Raw genomic sequence first — 26,595 nt, 5'->3', positions numbered from 1 at the left:
CTCAGTTGGTTAAGCGACTGCCTTCGGCTCAGGTCATGATCCTGGAGTCCCGGGATCGAGTCCCACGTCGGGCTCCCTGCTCAGCGGAGAGTCTGCTTCTCCCTCTGACCCTCCTCCCTCTCATGCTCTCTGTCTCTCATTGTCTCTCTCGCAAATAAATAAAATCTTTAAAAAAAAAAATACATTAAAAAAAAAGAAATGGATTAATAGTTTTCAAAAACATAAAAATAGAAAAAGTTATTTTTGTTCCAAGAATTTACAAAGAACTTTGTTTCTTATTTTGTATGTACAAAGAAAAGGAGAAAGATAAGATAAAGATAAAAGGAAAAGAGAAGGGAAGTTAATACTTTAAAGACTATCAGCCAAACAGGCTTTTCAAAAAGCTTTCTGTTCTCTTCGGTCACTAAAGAGGAAATATATATTTTATATCTTCCATTGTCTTCAGTTTTGTTAGACTTGGTATACCAGTTACAACAGACATCACTCTGCATGCCCTCTTTCATTCAGCATTTTCCATATGGTCTTTTAATATTTCTTGGTTTTTAACCATATTAACAGAGCAGTGACTGAGATAGATAAGGCTGTCTTTAAGTAAAGTTGTGAGGTAATTTATTATTAATAGAAGAGGTCCTTTTTAAGAGAGTACTTCTCACCCCACTCAGTGAGGTTAGATATTCTAGTTGTCTAACAAAAACCTGTGCATGGCTCTGTGTGTGTGTGTGTGTGTTGTGTGTACTTCATGGATTTATTACTTGGGAATCTGTAAACAAAGGTGTGTGTGTGGGGGGGAGGGGCAAAAGTATAAGGAAGAGACCAGAAAGAGCAATGAAGAAATGTAGTTAAGATTAGCCCTCAAACATGAATGCCCTGAATAAGTTTTTTCCATCTCTTCTTTCACCATATTATTGTCTTCTAACTATTCTTAGTTGCTAAAGGAAAAGGTGTTCTACCCTATTTTTGAATTGAATCAATGAAAAAAAACGTTTTATAGTATCCTTTGAGGGAAAGAATTCAAATGAAGTATACTTTCCACCTAAGCCCAGAGAACCATGAGGGTGTTTTCTTTTTCTTTAAACAACAGTGAATCATTTTCACTAGGAAAAGGGAACTTTTAAAAGGTCACAGAATATATTCAAGATTAGAAATGATTTCTCTCTAGACACTAAATAGAAAATGAGGTAGAGAAGGAGGAAAAGCATTCCCCAGCCATTCCGGATAATAACTAACTTCGTTTAAGTTCTCTTTGTCCTTACATTTGAATCTGGATATATCAGAATTGGTCACCACTACAATTTACATTAACATGAAAAGTTTAATACAGGGTTATTTTTTTTTTTTCAGAGAAAATTACTGTCTAGACATGTCTTGTGCTTTAGCTATCCCTACCTTTTAAGTGAAGACACCAAACTTTATTAAATAAAATTCCTTTAAAAATAAATGCACTCAGATGCTCTCCAGATGTCTCCATTCCTCAGCATGATAAACACCCATCAAAGTTTTACAGTTACATTTCCAGTTTCAAATATTCTGTTCTGCTGTCACCGTAAATGCATGCATACTTGACAGACTATATCCCAAGTTTTTATTTGGAAGATATGATCATTGAACTCGTATGTTGCCAAACAGAATTTTCTTGGTTCTTACTGTTTGAAAGGGACAATTGAACTGTCCTTTGTGAATACCGTCCGTGTACCAGAGTGATTGATGTCCTATGCTCATTATCTGCTTAATGTTGAAAGGTACAATTATTTCCATTTTACGGATTGTGAAGTGGAGAGACACAGAGGTTAAAAAGTATATTCAAGATTATACAGCTAGGAAGTCATGGTGCTAGGGTTCAAACTTGAACATGTGAATACTAAACCTCTGGGTTTCCCCCCTATTCTCTATTATACTCTGCCTCGCTATTCAGTACTTTCTGGTCTGACAAACTAAAATGTAAGACATCAACATAACTGAGAAGTTTCCTAAAAATTAAATGTGTGAATACTGTGCTAAGGAACCTAGGACTTAGGTTCTCAATACTAAAAGAGAAGAAGAATCACGATGCAATTTGTCTTAAGTTTGATAAACTTGTTTCCAGCATGTTATGTTTTTCAGCCTGTTACACGTGTGTGTGTGTGTGTGTGTGGCGTGTGTGTTCTAATTATCTATTTACTAGTATAGTATGTGTTTATTTGTCTTGCTGTTACCTGATCAATGTGATAAGATATTAGTTTTGTTCCATTAGTGAAGATTCTAGGAGTTTTGTGCCTGGACCTGGGAGCAATTGGCTTTGAGGGAATCTAATAAAGCTTTTCCACGTAAAACCTTCAGAGGCGTAGAATGTTCTAATAACGAACAAAAATTCACACGGAAACATTAGTTTAACAATTAAAATGACCCCTTGCTAAATCTCTCTCTGTTGTATTATTCTTGTATACAAGAATACAATATGGGATTTGATACAATGCCTTTAGAATTTTTCCCATAGATTTAGTTCCACCACAAACTGCTCTAAAATAGAATGAAACAATTTCTCCAATATGTTATATAAATATTAATGTCTTTCAGAGTTTGAATTGTATTGATATGTATTCAAGATGATGTATATGTTCAGCAATAGGAAGGGCACAATGTATTTCACCTTTCTTTACAAATGAATGACAATAAATTATGATAGCATAAAGTCACAAAATTACTTCTGAGTTCATAAAAGTAGTTAAAATGTACCAGCTGAGTAGAAATGTTGAAATCACTGTATAAATCCAAGCAAAGTAGAAATTTCAAAGCCATGTAGAATGGAGATCCCATATCTTCAATATTGAAGAGTTAGAAAACAATTTAAAATGTGCATATTTTTTCATACCCTTTAAGAGTAAATGACTTTAGGTAAGAGGAGACTGAAGATTGATAAGTGAATTACTAGTGCAGCAACTTCTTCCTAGAAACATCGCCAAAGACAAGGGAAGCAAGGGCAAAAATGAACTATTGGGACTTCATCAAGATAAAAAGCTTTTGCACAGCAAAAGAAACAGTCAACAAAACCAAAAGACAACCGACAGAATGGGAGAAGATATTTGCAAATGACGTATCAGGTAAAGGGCTAGTATCCAAAATCTATAAAGAACTTCTTAAACTCAACACCCAAAGAACAAATGATCCAATCAAGAAATGGGCAGAAGACATGAACAGACATTTGTCCAAAGAAGACATCCAAATGGCCAACAGACTCATGAAAAAGTGCTCAACATCGCTCGGCATCGGGGAAATCCAAATCAAAACCTCAATGAGATACCACTTCACACCAGTCAGAATGGCTAAAATTAACAAGTCAGGAAACAACCGATGTTGGCGGGGATGCGGAGAAAGGGGAAATCTCCTACACTGTTGGTGGGAATGCAAGCTGGTGCAGCCATTCTGGAAAACAGTATGGAGGTTCCTCAAAAAGTTAAAAATGGAGCTACCATATGATCTAGCAATTGCACTACTGGGTATTTACTTAAAAGATACAAATGTAGGGATCCAAAGGGGTACGTGCACCCCGATGTTTATAGCAGCAATGTCCACAATAGTCAAACTGTGGAAAGAGCCAAGATGTCCATCGACAGATGAATGGATAAAGAAGAAGTGGTATATATATACAATGGAATATTATGCAGCCATCAAAAGGAATGAAATCTTGCCATTTGCAACGACGTGGATGGAACTGGAGGGTGTTATGCTGAGCGAAATAAGTCAATCAGAGAAAGACATGTATCATATGACCTCACTGATAAGAGGAATTCTTAATCTCAGGAAACAAACTGAAGGTTGCTGGAGTGGTGGGGGTGGGAGGGATGGGGTGGCTGGGTGATAGACATTGGGGAAGGTATGTGCTATGGTGAGCACTGTGAATTGTGTAAGACTGTTGAATCACAGACCTGTACCTCTGAAACAAATGATACATTATATGTTAAAAAAAAAAAAAGAAGAAGAAGAAGATAGCAGGAAGGGAAGAATGAAGAGGGGGAAATCGGAGGGGGAGACGAACCATGAGAGACTATGGAATCTGAAAAACAAACTGAGGGTTCTAGAGGGGAGGGGGATGGGGGCATGGGTTAGCCTGGTGATAGGTATTAAAGAGGGCACGTACTGAATGGAGCACTGAGTGTTTTTCACAAACAATGAATCATGGAACACTACATCATAAACTAATGAGGTAATGTATGGTGATTAACATAACATAATAATAAAAAAAAGAAAAAAGATCATACTAGAATGTTAAATTTTAGCCAAGAAAGAATGTAGAAATGATGCCGGTTTTTGTTTGTACTATAATATTTTCAGTTCAGTAAATGGGCCCAGCGAGAAGGTACATTTTATTAATTCTTTCCAAATTCCCAACCAAAAATCTCACATAGTTTTAACATAGCTTTGATTTCCAGTCATTGATAGAAAAGCCTTTTAATCCCATCTTGTTAAAAAAAGAAATGTTTTTTGCCTTAAAAATGTGTTCTATAAATTTATGTCTGTCCTTCTACATACCAATTAATTTCTGTTCACTGATTAAAATCTTCTGGGGGCGGAGAGGTGGTTGTTCGATGTAATTGACCTATCAAGTGTAAATGCAACGGTTAAGTAGGGTAAACATTAGTAGGGATGGCCAGCAGAACCAAACACATTTCCTTATGATCCTCTGGCAGAAAGCTGATGTGATTTCTAGAGAACAGCAAGTTCAAATATGGCTACTCCTCTCTTGTACATTCTTCAGCACTCCAGCCTCACTTAACTCTATCAATCCTCAGGGAGAACTCCTTTTTAAAATGGATTTTTGGAACTGCTATACTAATAAATACTGGTCTTTTAAATTAATATAATTCCTGCTGTCTTACTTAACAAACTCTCTGTTTTCAGAACCCATTTGTAGAAAGTCAGTGTGTTGTTGATTGGCTTCACTCGTAGTCTACTCAGGGTCCTCATTACAGGTTTTATTTAGGACTCACACCAATTAAAATCTTCCAATTTATTTCCTAGATGTTATACTCGAGTTACCAGCACAGTTTTCATATTAATTGACAGTAGAAATTCTTCTCCAGAATTCTACTCCCCAGGCTAAATATGTGAATCATCATGAATATGTCATGAGAATAAATCTGCAAATATTTAAATCAATTTCTCCTTACCAAGGGAAAAGGTGTACTTTACTTGTTTGTTGTTGTCAAGTATAAACATGTTCAAAGTGATTAGGTAATAAAGAGCTAAAGTGAGACAACTATTATTTCATTATGTTATTCAAATGACTTATTTTAATCTTAAGGTCATAGCTCCATTTTTTTTCTATTCCAGTGTGGTCATTTGACAAACAAGAGAATGAACTAAATACTCTAATAGGCAACCATTTTTTTCCCCTATTCTCAACCCCTAAGAAGAATTAAATATCAAGTCAAAGCATTCACTCAAAATATTTGATATTAATTGTGTTGGTTAGTTGACAGTGAAGTATTTAGGGGAAATAGTAGTAAGTTTTTGACTCACAACATCATGTAGAATAGAAGTGACCAATTTAGCCACCCTTGCCCTGCTACCAGACAGCTGGAATTGAAATATCTATGCTGACTGAACCACAAACTAATTATAGGTTATATTACGATGGGAGAAAGCTATTGAGATACAAAAGTTGCCACGTTTCCTTAATATTAATATTGCAAAGAACGACTAACTTTTCTTCTAGTTCTCCTTCCTCCCTCCCTCCCTCCCTCCCTTCCTTTTGCTCACTTCATCCATCTCTCCCTCCTTTCTTTTTTCTTTTTATTTTAGGTTTCTGTATTTGCAAGATATATGTTTTGTGTGTGGTGGTTAGTCCAGATGACATTTTAAAAAAATCAATATTTCTTTTAAAATGTTTCCTCCCCAACTTTAGAAACTATGGAGAAAATACTGATACAGTATTTACAGTTTAATAGTGGGAAAGGCAGTCATTCCATTTCATACTGCTTTGCATGTCATAGTAGATACACTTGAAAATATATTATCTTCATCATATTATTTGTGCCCAACTTCCAAAAACTCAGTATCTTAAAAATACCAAGGTGATGTAGAGCAAATGCATGGTGTGGTGTTAATAAAGAGAATATTGGATTGAGAGTCCGAAGAATTGTTTCCTTAAGTCAGTTCTGCCATTAACACTAAAAATTATCTGGTCCTCAACCTCTTTGGTTGTATGATGAGTTACCAGCAATAAATAATCTTTAAGGTTATTTTGCATTCAAATGTACAGTCTCTAAATCACTAGACATTTCTTACAAAAGCATAAGAACAGATATATTTCACTGAGCCACAGGCTTCTTCTCTGCCAACCTCAACCTTTCAGAGCCCAGCCAGGAACCCATGGGAAACACAAAGGTTCTGAGCAGCCCAAATAAATGCTGATCTCCATGAACTAAACCTTCTTTCTAAGGAAACTCCTTGGGGTCCTCATTCAGAGACTGTTTGCTCTTTAAAAAGAATCTCTTTTTAAGTTGGATCATCTTGTTTTCAAAGGCCTGGCACTTTAGTGGCAAATTGGAAAGGGACTACAAGGCAGTCACAAAATGGAACAACGTCTGGGAAAGTGCTTTGCAGGCTCTGAAGTCCTGTTCACATGTGAACTGTTCCCATTAACAAGAGTGACAGCTGACAGGAACTCGGAGAAAAAAGATCAATCATTTCAAACAAAACACAGCAATTGCAAATCCTGTTGGGGTGGGGCTGTTTAGTATTCTGGCAAATTGGTCTAGTCACTTCAGTGGTTCCCGAGCTCCTCCCTGAGTCACAGCATAATATATGCTTATAAAAATAAGCTGTGAGTATCACAGAAAAGTTCATTTATATTCTGAATGATACTTGGTTTAAGATATGATGTACTTGGAAAGCACATGTTTAAGCACTATATAAATGTTAGTTATATTATAATTAGATTTGAAGTCAGGAGACTAGGCAATGCAGTACAAACGTTATCCATTTAAGAGAATTAAAAATTAAAAATATACCATGGTACATAAGGGGTTAGATTTCAATTATGTAAAAAATTATATCTAAATAATCCTGAATACATGAACTATTACTCTAATTTTTAAATGCAGTTAATTTTTTTATTATCCACAATGGAAGTAATTAAGATAAAATAATAATTCATTTTGTTTCATATTGAAACAAAATGATTCTATGCTTGGTTCAGAACAATCTGCGACATGTTTTTAAACTCATAAGGTCATTAGGATAGTACTATTGGAGACATATAAAACATGGTATATGCTAATATTCAAAACATATTACACACTGAGACAAAGTAATAAAAATTTTTAATAATTCTTAAATGTAAAGCAAACTTGAGGTCCATCTAAAAACACTTATCAATGGATACAGAGATTAAACCAAAACCAAAGTTTCTTCATTGTCACGTTACTAAAATATTCATTGGAAACTCCCAACAGCAAATTAAGCTATAAAATGGAAATAAGAAATCTGATATATTTTATAAGCTTTTGTCAGTCCAGATTCAAAAGTAATATGGCTTCAGGGTCCTTGGATGCTTCAGGTGGTTAAGTGTCTGACTCTTGATTTCAGCTCGGGTCTCCATCCTGGGGTCGTGAGTTTGAGCCCCGCACTGGGCTCCACAGTGGGCGTGGAGCCTGCTTAAAAAAAAAAAAAAAAAAAAGTAATATGGCTTCAAATCCCAGCTGAAAATTAACTGTATGCTTTTCTCATATTGGGAAATGTGAATCCTAGAATATTTAAGCCTTGTTCTATATCCTATTACACGTGAATAAACTAAGGCCCAAGAAAGCAAGGTCACAATGATTTAGAGGTAAAGATGAAACAAGAACTCACATCTCTTTATTCTGGTATTCTCTTAACTAGGAATTACAGAACTGATTTTTGATACTGAGATTTTAATAAAGATATCTTATAATCTGTTACATAACATCAGTGGCAGACATTTTAAGAGTTAAGAGCTTGGTGGACATGACAGTCCATGATCCTGGGCGTCTGAAGCTATAGTTTTGGAAATCGTTTCCCAGAGTCGGGGCATTTAAGAACACACAAAAGCAACTGAATGGTGAATGGGAGAAAGGCCAGGCAGATGCAGGTTATTGGGATGGATTGACTTCCCGGCAGACCAGAGCACAGATTACTCAATTACCCTTTGTACAGCAGGGAAACTAAGACAAGAACACCAGAGGCTGAACTCCTGGTTACCAGCAACTTTCAAAAGAGATATTTGGAAGATATATAAGTAATATTTTCCACTCTCTCCCTGTATAGGAAGGACATTGTGTATCAAGTCAAAGGTGAAATTCACTAGTAACCAAAGGTAGTGGCAATAGTCCTTGGCAGCTGTCTTTGGTTACACTCTCCCTTGAATTGGAATGTTTAAACAATAATAGCACAGCAGCTTTGTACTTTATATCAGAGCTTTGGAAACACTTCCAGAGTCCCTAATAAATTCAGAAACTGCTCTAAAAAAGAAAAATTAATGGTTACTGAAAAGCACACTATTGTAGGTATTTTTCTTTTATATTTCATCTTGTGCTTTCTTTCTAATTGGTAGCAAAGCCTAAAAAGTAAGAAAAAAACAGCAATATTTCTTGAGGACTATTTAGCATCTAGCTTTCGGCTTTTCTCTTTCTGTAGTTTGTAGCATTTACTGAGAAGGGCTTGCTTGTTTTAAACCCAAAATGCATGTTACATTAACAATTTGTGTTTAGAAACCCAGGCACCTCACACCACCAGTTAATATTTGCTTTGGACTGTTACTCTTATTTAGTCTCAAGCTTTTCCAAAGAGCTAACACAAAAAGACAGCTTTCGTATCTGCCTACTGAGTGGGTGCTTTCACACATAGTGTGTGACGTGCTTCTGCGGAGACGAATTATTGGCTAGCTGTTCTTCCCGTGAGCAATGTACTATCTTGGGAAATGGGAACTTTGTGGTTGCACAGTGCAACAAAGTTACTGAAGCTCATGTTGTTTTCACTTTGGCAATGTCTCCTCTTTACCATGCTTCTTCTTCATTCCCCTCTGCTCTATTTTATTATGATTACATGATCTAAACATTTTAACCTTCTAAAAGGGTTACCTTTCCCAAGTCCCTTTGCTGACTGGTTATCTTCCACACCACTGCTAAAAATTTCCAATAGCAAAGATCTGACCACTTCACTGCCATCTTTAAATTAAACCAAAAAAAACCCAAAAACCAAAAAACCCATTTATTGCCTCTGTATTCCTTATAGGATACAGTCCAAAATCTTTAAGCTCCTATTTAAGGGCTTTTAAAATCTCATCTGCACAGCTCCCTTCCCAGCTAGATTTCCTTCACTGTCTCTCACATGTCCTAAACCTCAGCCACACACTGGCCAGACAAGATCACGCCTTTCACTCCCAAGCTTTCTTCTGCAGAAGTTTCCTTCATTCTACTTTTCACCTGAAGAAATCCTCCTCTGTGAAGATCAATATGAATGTCCTTTCTGGGTAAAGCCTTCTTCAGTCTATTCAACAATCTCTCCTCTGCTTCTACGTTTAGCACATAATCTCTTTTATTCCACTAAATAAAAGCCAAAGAAATATAATAGCTATCTTTTTTTGAGCTTTATTGGGGAATTATTGACAGATAAAAATTATATGTAAATATAAGGTGTACAATGTTCAATCTAACTAACATGTCATCACCTCACATAGTTACTCTTTGTGTATAGGCCATGAGAAACTTGAGATCTGTTCTCTTAGCAAATTTCAAGTATGCAATACACAATTATTAATTATAGTTACCATACTATGCATTAAGCTTCAAAAGTTATTCATCTTATAACTGGAAGTTAATACCCTTTGACCCCTATCCCCGCTTCCCCCACCCAAAGCCCTAGCAACCGCCATTTTACTCTCTGTTTCTATAAGTTTGACTTTTTTTGCTTTTGTTTTTTTAGATTCCACAACCAAGTGACATCACGCATTCTTTTCCTTTCTGTGCTGACTTATTTCACTTAGCATAAGATGCATCCATGTTGTCACAAATGGCAGGATTTCCTTCCTTTTAAAGTCTGAATCACATTCTATTGTGTGTGTGTGTGTGTGTGTGTGTATACACATATACATTTTCTTTATCCATTAATTTATTGGTGGACACTTAGATTGTTTGCATATTTTGGCTACTGTGAATAATGCTGCAATGACCATGAGAGTGCAAATATCTCTTTGATATAATGATTTTATTTCCTTTGGATATATAACCAAAGGTGGGATTTCTGGATCATATGATAATTCTAATTTTCATTTTTTGAGCACCTCTACAGTGTTTTCCATGATGGCTGTACCAATTCACATTCCCACCAACAGTGTATGAGGATTTCATTTTCTTCACAGCCTCGCCGATCTTTATATTTGACTTTTTAGTAATAGCCCTTCTAACAAGTGTGAGGTGGTATCTCATGGTTTGGATTTGTATTTCCCTAATGATTAGTGATGTTGAGCATCTTTTCATAATAGCTAGTATTTAATGAGCTTAGTGTAAAAAACACTCTTTTAAGCAATTACACATTATTAATTTATTTAATACTCATAGTAACCCTATGAGCTTGATACTATTATTGCCTGCCATCTAATAGTTGGGAAACATGAGCACGTATAGGTTAAGTAACTCTTTGGAAGTCACCTACCTTCCTGGTAACAGGGCTTGCATTATAGCCATGCAGCTCTAGTCCAGAGACCATGCCTTGACCATTATGTTATGCTACTTGTTTTGTTTCATTTGCCTGTTCTAGATTTTAATGTTTGTGGAATAGATAACTTATATATGCTTGTATGCCTAGTAGAAATACAGTATCTGGCATATTGTAGCTAATCAATAGCTTTATGTCCAATGTATTTGAATTAATATGAAATGGAATCTTTTGGATTAAGAAAAATTTTATTTTCAAAAGTTTATAGAAACAGGGAATTTTGTAAGGAACAATTAAAGAAAAAATTCAGAAATGTTTTACAAAGGTCAGTAATTAAATACTTATTTGATATTAATGAGATGCACCCTATGGCTCGTAATGTTTAGCATATACTTTTTTTTTTTTACAGTATCCCATTTATATCAACAGTGTTGAATAAATGTTTAGCCCATATTTACTATAGTCTGTTCTTCAGGCACGTAAATTTTCCATTGTCAATAGATTGCACTGGCTTTCCCATATACATCCTCATAAATTGTTTTGTAGCTACAAACGTTTTAGAATGAATAGCACACTTCCATAATGATAACTTTCTGAAGTACATGTGTTTCAATTATTTTCATTAACCCATATGTGTTTACCTTGGGTGACTGTTAGGTAAGATGTTGTATTGGAGATTTCCTTTGTAGAGTAGCTTCCAGTTTTTATTAAAATTAGAAGAATTGGTGGGTTTCTTTCTTTCTTTCTTCTAAGATTTATTTATTTGAGAGAGAGAGAGAGAAAGTGGTAGGGGAAGGGCAGAGAGAGAGGGAGAGAGGGTCTTAAGCACACTCTGCGTTCGGCGTGGAGCCCAATGTGGGGCTCGATCTCATGACCATGAAATCATGACCTGAGCCAAAACCGAGTCTAATGCTTAACCGATTGCACCATGCAGGCACCCCAGAATCAGTGGATTTCTGAATAACAAACTGTAAAGCCGTACTGATTCTACCTAGAAGGAATTTAATATATACTGACTGATTGAACATGTACCATTGATCATATTTGTATGTTGAGGCTGCTGACAATTCAGAAATGATAAAAAAGAAAACTTTTGAGGTTGATTCCAGAGATGTTCTGTATCATCTGTTAAGTGTACACAGGCAGAATTGTGGCTAAAGAACACACGCTTAGAGCATATTCTTATAGGACTCTGCAGAGGGAGCTAACTTGGAAATTACTGTTGCATTTTCAAACAGTGACACAGTCTAAACATTTCAGTCTTATTTGCCTTATTTGTTTGTTTTCTAATTAATTACTTCTGAATTGGGCAAGCTTTAGGAGTACTTTCAGTTATAGAACTCAAATGAGATTCATAAACAAAAGACATAGACCCTGAAGCCTTGCTGAGACTCTTACAGCTCATTTCTGTAACCTGGCAATCTTTTAATGTATAGGAACAATGAACCTTTTTTAACCTTAATGACATTATGGTCTTTCAAAGCTGTTAAAAAGGGCAGAGCCAAAGAGGTAATACAATATTCAGTTTAGGGGAATTTTGAGTGTCTTTATCTCCCTGAGCAGTAACCATGCACAAATGATCAAACACATTGTCTCTTCTAAATGGAAAGATGAACCGAATGTATTAGCACCTCAGTGGGATTGGGAATTTGTGGGAAACATAATCATAAAACAGCAGTTGCTGGGCTGTAGCACAGCCACCTGACACTGTTCAGCAGGGATCTTGGTGTTGTCAGCACCTGCTGATACCTGCCTGGGGATTCAGCTGCCTAGACTGACAGTGCCTTTGCTGGTGGATGCAGAGCTTTGCCCTTGATGTTTATGTCCTTCCCTCTGCCATAAGCAAGGGAATTTAGGTAAGATTGTCTAAATATAGAATGCATTCCATAGGCTGAAGAAACTATGTGCATCAATTTTTTTAAGAGTACATTTTATCTGTTTTAGGTTTATAGAACAGAAAGTAGAGTTCCCACATACTCCTTCAACTCTCTCCAGCCCCCAATTTCCCCATTATTAACAGTTATTAACATCTTGCATTAATGCGGTACGTTGTTACACTTGATGAGTCAATATTGATACGTTATTATTAAGTAAAGTCTGTAATTTACATTAGAATTCCCTTTTTGTGCTATACATTTTACGGATTTTGACAAATGTATAATAACTTGCATTCGACATTATCAGAGAATTTTACTGCCCAGGAAATGCCCTGTGCTCCATCCACCTACCTATCCCTACCCCCTGGCAACCACTGATCTTTTTACTGTCTTCATAGTTTGTCTTTTCTATCATGTCATATAGTTGGAATCATGCAGAATGTAGCCTTTTCAGATTGGCTTCTTTCACTTAGCCATATGCATTTAAGATTCCTCCATGTCTTTTCATGGCTTGATAGCTCATTTCTTCATTTCTGTCTAGTGCTGAATAATATAATTAGAGGGGGAGACGAACCATGAGAGACTATGGACTCCAGGAAACAAACTGAGGGTTCTAGAGGGGAGCGGGGTGGGGGGATGGGTTAGCCTGGTGATGGGTATTAAGGAGGGCACGTACTGAATGGAGCACTGGGTGTTATACACAAACAATGAATCATGGAACACTCTATCAAAAACTAATGAGGTAATGTATGGTGATTAACATAACATAACATAACAAAACAAAATTTAAAAAATAAATAAATAAAAATAAAAATATAATCCAAGAAAACAAGAAAAAATAACATTCCATTGTGTGGCTCTCTACCATAGTTGGTTTATCTATTCACCTGCAGAAGAACAGCTGGGTTATTTCCAGAATTGAGTAAGTATGAATAAAGCTGCTATGAACATTCATGTGCAGGTTTTTTGTGAACTTAAATTTTCAACTCATCTAAAAGTTGTAATTCTGAAAAGTTTTTTTTTTTTTGATCGAAAGACAGTTTTGGTGTTTTTTTTTAAGATTTTATTTATTATTTGACAGAGAGAGAGACAGCGAGAGAGGGAACACAAGCAGGGGGAGAGGGAGAGGGAGAAGCAGGCTTCCCGCTAAGCAGGGAGCCCGATGCAGGGCTCGATCCCTGGACCCTGGGATCATGACCTGAGCCAAACGCAGACTAAGCCACCAAACGACTAAGCCACCCAGGCTCCCCAGAAAGACAGGTTTTTAAGTTAGAAACACTTGATACGAATCCCAACCTTTTCATTTTGTTCGTTCAATAAATTTTTCTTGGTAGTCTATTATCTCTACTGCGCTGGGTACATAAATAAAGTGCTACTTTGCCTGTCAACTGAATGCCTCGTCTACATTAAAGGACCTTAATATACCTCTGATTCCTTATCTGAAAGATGTCTACCACTTCAGTTATTTGCAGTTTCCTATGTTATTTTGAGAATTAGGTGAGCTCTTATGGACAGGACTCAGTTTATTTCTGGCAACAAATGGTTAACTGCTACATAACATCACACTGAGAGAGAGATGATCAAATATATTCATTTGTTTTCTTTCTAGTCCCTCCAATCTATAGATTTTTAAATATTTAAGTCTAAACATAGAACACATTTTAATACTTTTCAAATAATTTTCCCAAATTAGCCACAGTATAAAATGAAATAAAAACATGTAATCATTTTCTGTGTGTCTATAGTGATGAGAATTGAACATGAATTGAGAATTAATTTTGAAATCTGGCTCCACTACATACTGGCTTGGTCATGTTCGTTTACTGTCTTGGCTTTGCAGGGTGAACAGTATCTTATCAGTAAAATGAGGCATCATAACATTTCTTCATGATGCAGGTTTATTTGCTTATCACACAGAACTTTTGTGAGACTCAAATGCAAAAATGCACAGTATATATAAAAGAATATTGCAAACCACAGAGCACTATTAAAATGGGGCACCTGGGTGGCTCAGTCGTTAAGCATCTGACTCCTCGTTTCGGCTCCGGTCATGATCTCATGGGTCAGGGGATGGAGCCCTGTGTTGGGTTCCCCATTCAGCAGGAGTCTGCTGGAGATTCTCTCCCTTTGCCCCTCCCCTCACTGGCACAAGCGCACTTTCTCTCTCTCTAAAATAAATAAGTAAATCTTAAAAAAAAAAGTCCATTATTACAATATTTGCTCTAAATTATCTTTATTTATTTTTTTTTTAAAGATTTTATTTATTTATTTGTGTGTGAGAGAATGAGAGAGAGAGCACATGAGAGGGGGGAGGGTCAGAAGGAGAAGCAGACTCTGCCGAGCAGGGAGCCCGATGTGGGACTCGATCCAGGGACTCTGGGATCATGACCTGAGCCGAAGGCAGTCACTTAACCAACTGAGCCACCCAGGCGCCCTAAATTATCTTTATTTTTAACTTAGCTAATCCCTTATTAAATCAAGTATGCTATTTTAAACTGCATCCATACTAAAATCCCAATTTTCTTGAATCCAGTGGTCTACTAATGTCAGAGGGTCAATATAGTTATGTTGTGCCTGATTTCTCCCACATGTTAGCCAGGATCTTTTGAGAGGCAGATGTCAAAATGGATTGAACATGTAAGGATTGTACTAGGGGAAACACCTAGATGAGAAAAAAATGAGGAAGGAACTGGTGGGTGGAAAAATCGTCAGAGTGCAACGTGAATCTGACATCAGGGGAACGAGAGCCAGAAGGAAGATTGGGTGGACACATTCTACACTGTTGTGTAGTCAGGGAAAAGAATTCCTTGAGCCATCGTCAGTCCTCAGAGGAGTCTCTTGTCTCCAAGAACCTTGCCTGTCTTTTGTAGCCCTACTCTGCTCAGTCTTGAGCTGTCAGCAGCACAGGGAAAATGTGGCCTCAGCAAAACTTGGTGACGGATCTCAGAGCACTCAGAGCACAGCAGTTGAGGTCGTTGGTAAGTTACACTTACCTGTGTTTGGGGGTCTGTGAGGTACGTTTTCGTGTCCATCACACTTCACGGTTTTCCCTTGATGAATAAAGAGGAAGCGCTTATTTAATTGATGCTTAAATGAAGAGGCAGGTGAGATGTGTTGCAAACTTAAACAACCATGGAAAACCAACTGAATGCAGGCGCTTTCTCAGTCTATGGAAGAGCCATTTTTCTGCTGTAAGAACTTGTTTTTCTGATCTAGGTTTTGTTTTGTTTTGTTTTGGGGGATTTATCTTGTCCATGATAGCTTGTCTTCCAGAAATTCTTCTGGGGGTCATTTAACCATTTCCTAAATTAGAGCATAAGTATGGCACATTTTTAAGTTACAGTTGGCCTCTGGTTCTTTAAGGAGAAGCATTCAGTGAGTTAAAATCTTTGTTCATAAAGGAAAGTTTCAAAGCTGGAGCCCACTTCAGGTCCAGATTTTACAAGATATTTAAAGCATTCCTCCATCTGACACCCTTAGAAATGATAAAACTACCTTTTAATACAGCTTCCTATATTTTTCATCTCTACTCATTGCCTTCCTAAATTATCTTGTTCTCTTTCCCACTTTTCCTCCCACTCATCAATTAAGAATAATGACTGTCAGGGAAAATGGAATATATGAAAAGTTATTGTTAATATTAATAGAAGACAGTATTGTCTCTAAGTTTATGCATTCCAGAGTTATTCCATTGAGCTTCCACTGTGAGCAAGCTATAATGGGTATTGTTTTGCATGCTTACTTGGTCTTTGAGGTGACACAAGATCTATCAAAGCTGGAAGATGATTTCAGTTTCATATAACAGATATGCTGATTTTCTAAGCATATGCAACTATTTGTTTTATTTTAAAATTTTATCTTTCCTGTGGCTTTAATCTCTTTTAAAAATTATCTTGGACAAATGTTTCTATTTCTCCTTTCTCCTCAAAACTAGAAGACTAGATCTTCCAGTAAACTGAGTTTAATGCTTAAAGAAAGGGAAACATGCCATAAAGCCATCATTTTTTTTTCTATGACCTTACCTTATATTACAGCCCCTCTGGGGGATGTCAATTAAAAGCATGAAATTTACACAAATCTAAACCTCAGAAATCAGCCAGCAATCTATACCGAATCTGGGGGAAAGCCTATTAAATAGCTTTTTAACCTTATTACTTACCATGTTTGATTGTACAAATCTATTTCCTCAGGAGATATAGGCAATTCTAATTGGGATTTGTGTGAAGAAAAGAGCAAAAACCTATTTCAACTGATGCAAACATTTTTTGGTACCCAGTTAGACACTTGATGTGGAATACACCAGTAGCAACCATACTGGACAAGATCACTCAACCAAGAAGGAAAAGTCAACTACTCTGCTCATTCAGTAGCCCTAATAATTTATTTGCTATCCCTGGTTAATTCAGTACCTCAATTATAAGATAAAATTCTCCAATGCTGTTGAATATTAATTGAAATGCTAAAGAAATGCAATTAACACTGCTGTTATTAACGGAAGCTATCTGTGAAAACAATGATGATCTTATTGACTAGAAGTCTTTCTGGTATATTTTTTCTAAAGCATTTGAGGAATATTAAAGCTATTAGGAATTTGTTGTTTGGGGGTTTGGAAGTGTTATCAAGGACAGCTTTTATTTTCTCAAATCAAGAGGTCTTTTTGTTGTCATGGCATTAAATTATTTGCAGAAAACAAATTTATTCTGTCACAATAATTATGAACTCTTTCTGAAGACAGACTCTAGTCTAAATTCCAAAAGTTTCCATTACTTCAGATGATGCAATTAAGGTCTTTTGTGAAGCGTAGTGCCTGTTTTCCTGTTGATAGTGTTTTTCTATTGATAGTGTTTTCATGAATACAGTACAGTTATTGTTCTTGTTAAAATAATTGAATTGTATTCACAGTTTCAATACAATTTATATGACAAAATGCACAGAAAAATGTGACTTTTCACCATTCAAATAGAACTGATAGTCTGAATTAGCTAAACCTGGAATTTCATGCTGAGAAAATGTTCAGAGCAATGGAGCATAGATGTATTCATTTTTTTTCCTTCGCATTATTTTAACCTGCAGGAGTGTTCAAATATTGGTTTCTTCCATCTACCTCTTTAGTTGAGCTAGTTCCCAAATGAAGTCCACAGACAATGCAGGAACTTATAAGGGAAATTGAATTGAGGGAGGGGAGCAGAAGGAAAATAGTATTTACCAATTTTTTTTCATTGTATTGACTAATTGTATGAGTGGAGGACTCTCCTTATATAAGCATCTTAAAGACACAGCCTCGGGTCCTAGGTAATTAGAAGTATGAAAGTAAAGAATAGTCAGCTTTGTGAACTTCAACTAACAAATTATTCGTTATACAAATGCTTTTAATTTTTATTAAGCTATATGGTATAAAAATAAGTTTAAACATTCTCGTGTTTTGTCTCTATCACTATGAATGTCTATTTTAAAATAAAAGAGCATTGTTCTTTTCATGTATAAAATTAAAAATTACAGGTTCAATGTTGTCTCCCTGTCCCCTCCCCCTCCCACACATACAGAGCATGAAGTGTTCTTAAGTGTTTTTATTTAATTTTGTCCCCACGAAGAGACTAATGTTTTGGCATTTTGGCATAGACCCCATAGGCTCATCGAAAGCTCATCACTGGGGAATGATGACTTGGTAAAACAGAGGGTCCTTTGTGGGACAGATGTGTGGAAATCCCAGTCTTATCCTCAGAGGAAGAACATGAGAAGAATTGCCAAAGAAATTCTAAATCCTCGCGGTTTTAGTGACATTTCAAATGTACATCTAGATCTGTACACTGGTTTGCATGTATGTTATAGTCCATTAAAAAGTTTTTAAAGTAAAAATAGCATTTGGGGGGGCAGATTTAAGATACTGATTTTTAAAACACTACAGCACCCCTCACTCCCACCTCACTAGATTCTCTAGAATTTCAAAGGATAGTATATGGTTTTCTGGAATGTTAAATGCAAAGGAAAGAATATGGGCTATAAGAATATGATCTTAGAGAGTTCCGTTCGATGTAGTGCAGTAGAGCTTTATTTTACCCATTATTATTGAACTCCTGTAATCTTCATGATGCTGCAACAAATTTCAAAATGAGAAAAAATATAGGCTTTTCCTTCAAATAGGTTGCAGCATAGTGGAGGAATTAAGCTGGTAATTTCTCCTTTTTTCAAAAAGAAATTAAGTTTTTAAATGCATGAATAAATATATATATATGTTTAGAACTTAAACCATGAGAACGGTTTTTTGTTTTGTTTTGTTTTTGCACATTGCTGATCACCCATCCTAGAACAGCGCTTGGCATAGAGAAGATGCTCAATAGTCAATGAATGAATGATGATAAAAATTATAAACACTGAAATATGTAGAGAGAAAAAATAGTGTGATTGGATCCCACTTCTTTTCAATGGGTCAAGTAGAGCAGTGTATGGATATACACTTTATTGCACCTGTATTAACAAGCATTTAAGTCCCTCCAGTTTTTTTAATATTCAAAATAATGCTATATTATCTTTGTATTATCTTTGTATATGTGCATTTGTACAAACACTTTTGTAGAATAGATTCCCAGTAGTAGAATTACTGGATCAAAGGGTATTAGCATTTTTAATTTGACAGATACCATTGAATTGTGCTTCTACAAGTTCTAGTCAATTTAGAATGAACCTTAAATATTTTATTGTTTTAAAAATTTTATTTATTTTTGCACACGCGCATGAGAGTGCACACAGCGAGTGCGTGAGCCGGGCGGGGCAGGGGGGGTTGTGTGGAGGGAGAAGCAGGCTCCCCGCTCAGCTGGGAGCCTGATATGGGACTCACTCCCAGGACCCCAGGATCATGACCTGAGCCAAAGGCAGACGCTTAACTGACTGAGCCACTCAGGTGCCCTTAAATATTTTATTTTTTATTTAAGGTTACTCTTGGCTATCTGATGAAAGCTTTAAATTCTCTTTCTATAAAAACAACGTTTTCATATCCCACAGTTTGGGGATTTTTAAGTAACTGTAGAGTTGTCATACATGCCCTAACGTTCATTCGTGGAGCCCAAGTTAAATTTTAACAAGCACAGTAAAATCTTTACATTTACTGATTTAAAATTCATGAAGTATTTCTCAGAAAACAAAAATAAAGGTTCACAACATAAGTCACTTCTGTTGCTTTTAAATAATTTTTAAATAAATTTTTGCTTATAATTTAAAAGTGGCCCCCAGAGGAATTCAAATGTTAGTGCTGGTGATGAAAGTAAAGAGAAAGTAGAGAGATCTAACAGTTTCTTGCATTTTATTAGGGCAATCTTCTTTGCATTTATGAATTTGAGAAAACTGCCAGTCAGGACATGTTCCTTATGAAGACTGAAGATCTACTATGTAGAAATTACTGTAATAAAAAAGGAAGTTTGCCATATGAGAGAAAACCATGTGCCACTCAGTGCCTCTGCATGGTCCCTGGCTAGGACATGCTGGTGAAGTAGTTCTTATCTTCCTATTCATAGAAACCTTCATTCAGTGTTCAGGTCAAATGAAATTACCTGCAAGAAGCCTTTACCAATATCCTCAAGCTCATTGCAGGGATCCCTTTCTCTGCATTCCCACAGCACCTAGTTTACAGCAGCTCATGCTCCTGAAGGAATAGATCTCAGTATTTTATATATATTTTCCCCCCATAAAGAACATCTAACACTTTTCCTCCAGTAGGTGTTCAATATATACTTTGATGCATGATCACATGTGTAAATAGGTGATCGTTGAGATAGGCTTTAAAGGCTATGTATGGATTCATCCAAGGCCCAAGGAACAATGATAAAAATGAGGCAGAGCTGGGCAAAGCCGTAACTAATGGGGAAGAGCTATGACTTTTCCAATCTCATAGATTATCCATGCTTCTAGTACAATGAACTGTCAAGCAGTGGTAAATTGAGAAGATAGTTTTCAGTACAGGAATGCAAATACTGATACTGTATTTTTAAAATTTTATTGTTTTTGTAGATCTCCTTTCTATGACATAATGTAGGTTTTATATTGACCTATAGTTTACTAAAAAGATAAATATTTCAAGCATTATAATATACCAAACTTGGAAGTAAAGAGCACATATGTTAAAACATATTCTTGGGTACTAGCAGTATTTTATAATTTTGTAAGATGGCCCTTTCCCCTCTAAATGTTATTCCACGGTGGCTTAACCATTTATCTAAAAGATATACTATAATCCATGTGTAGAATTGTAGGAACCACTAGAAGAAAGAGAAAGAAAGAATCACCATTGTTCTTATCTGTAGAAATTACATAGTTATACCTACATCATAACATGTGATACTGGTGAAAGACCACCCAGAAAGCAAATTTTGAGTAAACATCTTCCTATTGCAGATTCAGCAAAAACCCACCTTGGTCCCCAAGTACCCATTTGTTGAAGGGAAATTGAAAAAGAGAGTAGGAAAACCCTTTTCTCTATTTCTCAAAATAACATATTCCATCAGATGTCTTTGCCTGTCTGCCATCCATTCTAAATTACTTGGGAATTACAAGTATCCTTCTCTTTCAACCTCCCTCTGTGTCACTTCTTACTTGTTATATATCACATGACCTTGAATAAAATCTTAAATTCTTATTTAATGCCATAAAGAATAGGAGGAATTATGAAGTAAATTTGCCCCGTTAAGTCATAAAATCACAGGTTTGAAAGACACTTTAAAGGTATCTATTTTACCCTCTATCAATAGATATTTTATCATATCAAATAAAATACATGTAATATGTATAGCTTAGAAGACATATTTGGTATGTATAATTTGTGCTTGATTTTGATACATGAATTAGATTTGCTAAATAGAATATTTTTTTGTGATTTCTGTGAAGAGATTGGATCTCAAATCCCCAGAGTCAGGAATCAATCTCCCTATCATAGCTGAATATAATATAAGATGTTTCTGTGAGGAAAACAAAGTTGATAATAGCTAAGTGTTATTATGTGTCACTTCTTCCTCCATCCCTCTATTCATATTCAGTGATTATTTAGTCCTATACTAAGATTCTACTTTATAACAACAATCTCTTTAAAGGAAACCAATTTTATTGACTACAGAAAGCCAATAGTTGAAGATCTAAACTAGCGGTTTTCAAGTAGATGGGCGTTCGGTGGGCAATTTTGCCTTTCAGGGGACATTTGTCCCGACTAGAAATTTCTTGTTGCCATAGCCGGGGGCGGGCATGCTACTAGTATCTACCAGTGGGCAGAGGTGAGGATGCTGTTTGTTAAACATCCTACAATACACGGGACAGCCCCCCATGGTAAAGATTTATTCACCCCAAAATGTCATTAGTGATGAGGTTGAGAACACTGCTATAAACTGATGTTACAAAATATTTATATGTTTAATTAGAGTTCTATATGTCTTAATTCATTAGTAAAGCGCATAGGGACACTAGCACGTTTACCTATCAAGATCAGTCATATAAATATGGAAGTAATTTCTAAGGATAGCTTTCTCAATTCTACTTGCTTCCTCCCCACCAATTCATCTGCACAAATGAATTTCTCTAAAATTTCTGTAGAACTGTAATTTAGTTCTTATGTCCTAAGTTCTGTGCCAGTTGTGATTGTGAATAACCCTTCTATGGCACCTAACAGAGCTACAGAGCTCAAAACAAGGCTTTTAAGGATGATGATGCTATTGAAGTACCCATGCAATAAAAAATAATTAACCACGCTAAACTGTAGCATGTGAAAACAGACTCTTTAATTCTCCTCCTCTTTTCTATATTATTTACTGTTCTGCTTGAAATGTAGTGGCAGGTTTTGAATTTTAAGATACCTCCACTCAAATGTCTATATATCAGCAATGCAAAGAGAATGATTACCCTGAACTTGATAGTCCTTAAGAATTAGTTTATACAGAAAAAGTATATCTCACCAATATGGGCACAATTATTACATTTTTATTAGTTCAGTTAGAAATAAACTGTGTTCACCTAATTTCAAAATTATACCAGAGTCTGTTTCAGTGCCTCCTTAAATTATTTGCTGTACAAAATATGCATAACCATAGCTATGTTGTATTTATGATAGCTTGTCTGAGATTCTATATGTCAGAATTATTGGGCTAAGATTTTTCTTATGCTCTGCTTTTCCCATTTTGTTTTTTATTGAATTCTCCTATGTAACCTTTTTTTTTTAAAGATTTTATTTATTTATTTGAGAGAGAGAGAATGGGAGACAGAGAGCACGAGAGGGAAGAGGGCAGAGGGAGAAGCAGACCCCCTGCTGAGCAGGGAGCCCGATGTGGGACTCGATCCCGGGACTCCAGGATCATGACCCAAGTCGAAGGCAGTCGCTTAACCAACTGAGCCACCCAGGCGCCCCTCCTATGTAACCTTTTTAGTTCTATTGTTCTTTATCTTTAGTTAATAACTCTTTATAAAAAACTTCTTAAATAATTACATACTGCTTCTCGAGTGTAACATGTTTTTGCATTTTATTTTATGTCAGGACATTTTGATAGCAACAGTAATGTTAATAATTCATAACAATACCTTACATTTATTGAACATATTTAATACAGAAGGTTTTTAGCCCAGTTTAAAATATCTTATGACATATACATATACACAAAGATATAACACATACCACACAGAAATGCACACACTTGTGCACATACTCATTCCTTCTATATTTTATGTTTAGCTTCTTTGAGGAAGGACATCATAGGCATTCTCTACTTGCAGTAGTGTCCAATAATCTCTAGGCTACAAAACCATGAATAACTTAACCAACTAATATTGCAGGGAGAAAATTGCAGGGGAATTTTAGTGAGTTAAATTCAATTCAGACTTGGCAAATGAAAGATAAAATCTTTGGCTTCTATGAAAAGTATAAAGAGAACCATTTGTGTTGACAGGTACTTTGGGTCTCACTGGCACTTCATCTCAAAGCCTGAGACATCTATAGAAATCAGGATGCTAATTCATCGCCTTTTACCTACTACCCTCATGCTTGTCTTATTTCCCTTAGGTTTCTTTTGCTCTAAAGAGTCCTGTCCTGGCTAATTTGGGATGTCAAGCTGTCATTAAAAGACCCAACTCAAGAATTCTCAAATACTTTTCAAAACAACCCTTTGCTTTGTGGTCATCACAGTAAGAAAAAAAGGCATTTCACATTATCGTTCGCAAATCACAAAGCACAAATAATCCTTAATTTCTCCTGAAATTAATTATAAAGTTCGGTAGGGAGAAATATTCTCTTCTGTAGTTTCATCCATGAACTCTTACAAGAATGTTTGCTTTGTGTTTGTTTCTCTTCGAAAACAAGTGCCGTGCAAGCATAAATCCACATTCTCTGCATATCAAAGGCAATCTAGGACAGCCTTTACTAGAGTATATGGTAGGAATAAGAATTCCCAAAGTTCCAATGGTACCAACTCCTCCCTGATTTTCAAAGATGCTAATTTAATAACCAAAATGGAAAAGACTTCAGAACATTCAGGTGAAAAATCCAATACGATGCCTGTTCCATGCCAGACATTGCTCCTGGGGATACAAAGATAAGAATATATGGTCCCTTCTTTGTTGTAGTTGCACTTCATTATGCTAATAACACACGATGTCCTTGAAATTCCTATAGCTTTAAAATCTATTACAAAATTTGATATCTATATAGCACATTAAAGTTCTATAAGGAAGAAAAAAGAAAAATGGTCTGAAGAAATAGCAAAGAATTACATTTTTTGCAAAAAGAATTTTCTTGTTTTCCCTGTGTACCTGGCAAAGGATTCACCTCCTTGGTACCTAAGCTCTGTAAACTGTTTTCACTCCTTGACCAACCATGGGAGTACCGCCAGTTGTCAAAAGAAGGTGTGCTTTTACAAGTGATAGGAGATAATTAGAGGGGCATGTCCTGCCATAATTTAAGTTATAGATCCAGATCATCTTAGAGTCGTTACATATTCAAGTGACTTGCTACATACCGGTGAAAACATTAAATCACAAAATTGTTTTCTTGGTTTGGCATACCTGCGCTGGTGTAGTGCAAGAACAGATCTTAAAATACATGATAAAATTTCCACATTTAGCATACAAAGTATTATAGAAAACAAGTACTATACTGAGAAATAAAGTAATTTCTTAATTCTCATTAGTTTGCATATTTTAACAAGGCTGAAGAGACCATGTCTTTATTTATAGTCCTATGCAGTGGCAATGGTTTGAAGTTAAAAGGAATTAAAGTTATAGTATGGGAAACACTAAACAATTTTAAAAGCTATTGAGGTAATTTTTATTATAATACTGAACATATGATAAACAGTTTTGGAAAACTACTTGTCTCCAATAGCAAGTGAAAAACACATTATCATGACTTATACTTTGTATTCTTTATTTTAACAATATTAAAAATGCTGGAAACTAGTTGTTCTGTGGCATATTTACATGAAGTTTGTGTTTCTTGTAATGATTTTGTTCCCTGGGGCAAAATTGCTTTAAAGGGAAGTACCTTCCTCAGTTGACAGAATTTTAAAATAGGAATTTTATTACCTTTTGGTTCTTTACCAAGGTTAATGATTTTTATCCCTATATGAAATCTTCCTATGAATTGTGATTGATGGGTAACAGTGAAAGATAGTGTCCACTGCCTTGTTTCCTCAGAAAGTCATAAAATGGTATTTGTGTTTCCAATGGCCTTAGCTTTGCACTTCAGCACCACCTGGTGGACAAAATATCCTTTTTCCCCCTCTACAATTTCAAATTAACTTAGCCTGTTCACACTATATCCAATGATGACATATCTTAATAGATATTTAATTGTAAACATATTTAATCTTAAAAACCAGTGGGAACAAAATAAGGTAAAAAAATCTGAGATGTTTCCTAAGTACTCTTGTCAAGTTAAATGCCTGAGTTTTTTAAGCCTTATGAATATATACAGATTTGAATAGTATGTTGCATACATATGCAAAAGTTGTGGGGTTTTGACATTTTAATTTTTTTGTCACCTACATTTTTTTCTCAGGAAAGAATTAATTAAGACCAGGAAGTTTTCTGTAACTTAGTAGCAAATTATGGTTTAAGTTAGATCATATACCCAAAATTCAGGATAACCACTCGGTAAACACTTTACAAAGAATTTTTATACTTCAGATTCCTATCATGTTAATATTTTATGCGTAATTAATATTAAAATTAATATATTAACCATTGCTAGTATAAAATAAGCCATTTTCCTACTTATAAGTAAAATTTGGTTGTGGTCTTATATGTATTAATTTAGTTTTTAGTAGTTTTAAAAAATTTTCCAGAAGATAAATTTGACAATATTTTCAAATGAAAAATATATTTAAGGCTAGTTTTGAGAATTTTAAGCATGTTAATCTTGTGTAGTCCCACATATCTATGAAATGTAGTGTGCATTTTTTTTTCTATGACATATATACTTAGGAGAAAAATACACTTCCACATTCCACCATGTTCCTTTGCAGCACATACTGGTCTCTTCCCTGGTAAAATTGAGGGTCTGTAAATTTGAAATGTGTGACATTCAAAGGCTTAGTAGCTAAATAAGAGTTGTTGATATTTAAATAGGAAATATGTTCTAGCTTCATACTTTTTGTAGTCATTTTAGATAAAATTGTAATAGATAATCTTCATTAAGGCACACAGCCTGAACTGAAGTTATTTGCTTAGTTACTTCAAGAAAACACTTAACATCTCTCTCTCTTTTTTCTTTTTTCTAAAGGCCTTGGATGGTATACTGTAAACTCAGCATATGGAGATACCATTATCATGCCTTGCCGACTCGATGTACCTCAGAATCTCATGTTTGGCAAATGGAAATATGTAAGTGTAACCTACTTTGGATTTAGCTAATTACCTTTAGTTGTTTTGTTTGTTTGTTTGTTTGTTTGTGTTTTTTTGGGGGGGATAATATTCCTTCTGTGAGCAAATGTGAATTTCAAATTAATGTAATGGCAATATTCAACTATGGGTACAAATGTAGGAAGGTAGAATTATGTGTTGGATATGTCAAAAGAGTAATTCCTAAGTCTTACCTAAGAAGTGC

The 26,595-nt window shown here is 35.5% G+C and overlaps 1 protein-coding gene across 4 annotated transcripts in view; it reads left to right on the top strand.

Annotated features, from left to right (window-relative positions):
- ALCAM (activated leukocyte cell adhesion molecule) overlaps positions 1–26,595 on the top strand; it is a 217,034-nt gene that overhangs the window by 131,409 nt on the left and 59,030 nt on the right. For 2 of the 4 annotated variants that reach the window (XM_035000240.1, XM_035000239.1), the window contains exon 2: positions 26,272–26,372. In XM_035000240.1, the coding sequence (XP_034856131.1) occupies positions 26,272–26,372 (101 nt within the window). Of the gene's footprint in view, positions 1–14,970; positions 15,509–26,271; positions 26,373–26,595 lie in introns of those variants that run through there. The other 2 variants (XM_035000238.1, XM_035000237.1) reach the window with 2 other exon arrangements.

The sequence above is a fragment of the Mirounga leonina genome, unplaced genomic scaffold (genome assembly GCF_011800145.1).
Source record: "Mirounga leonina isolate KUSES-001 unplaced genomic scaffold, KU_Mleo_1.0 Mir_115, whole genome shotgun sequence".
Lineage (NCBI taxonomy): Eukaryota > Metazoa > Chordata > Mammalia > Carnivora > Phocidae > Mirounga > Mirounga leonina.
The sequence above is the reverse complement of the archived record's forward strand: the minus strand, read 5'-3'. Positions and strand labels throughout refer to the sequence as shown.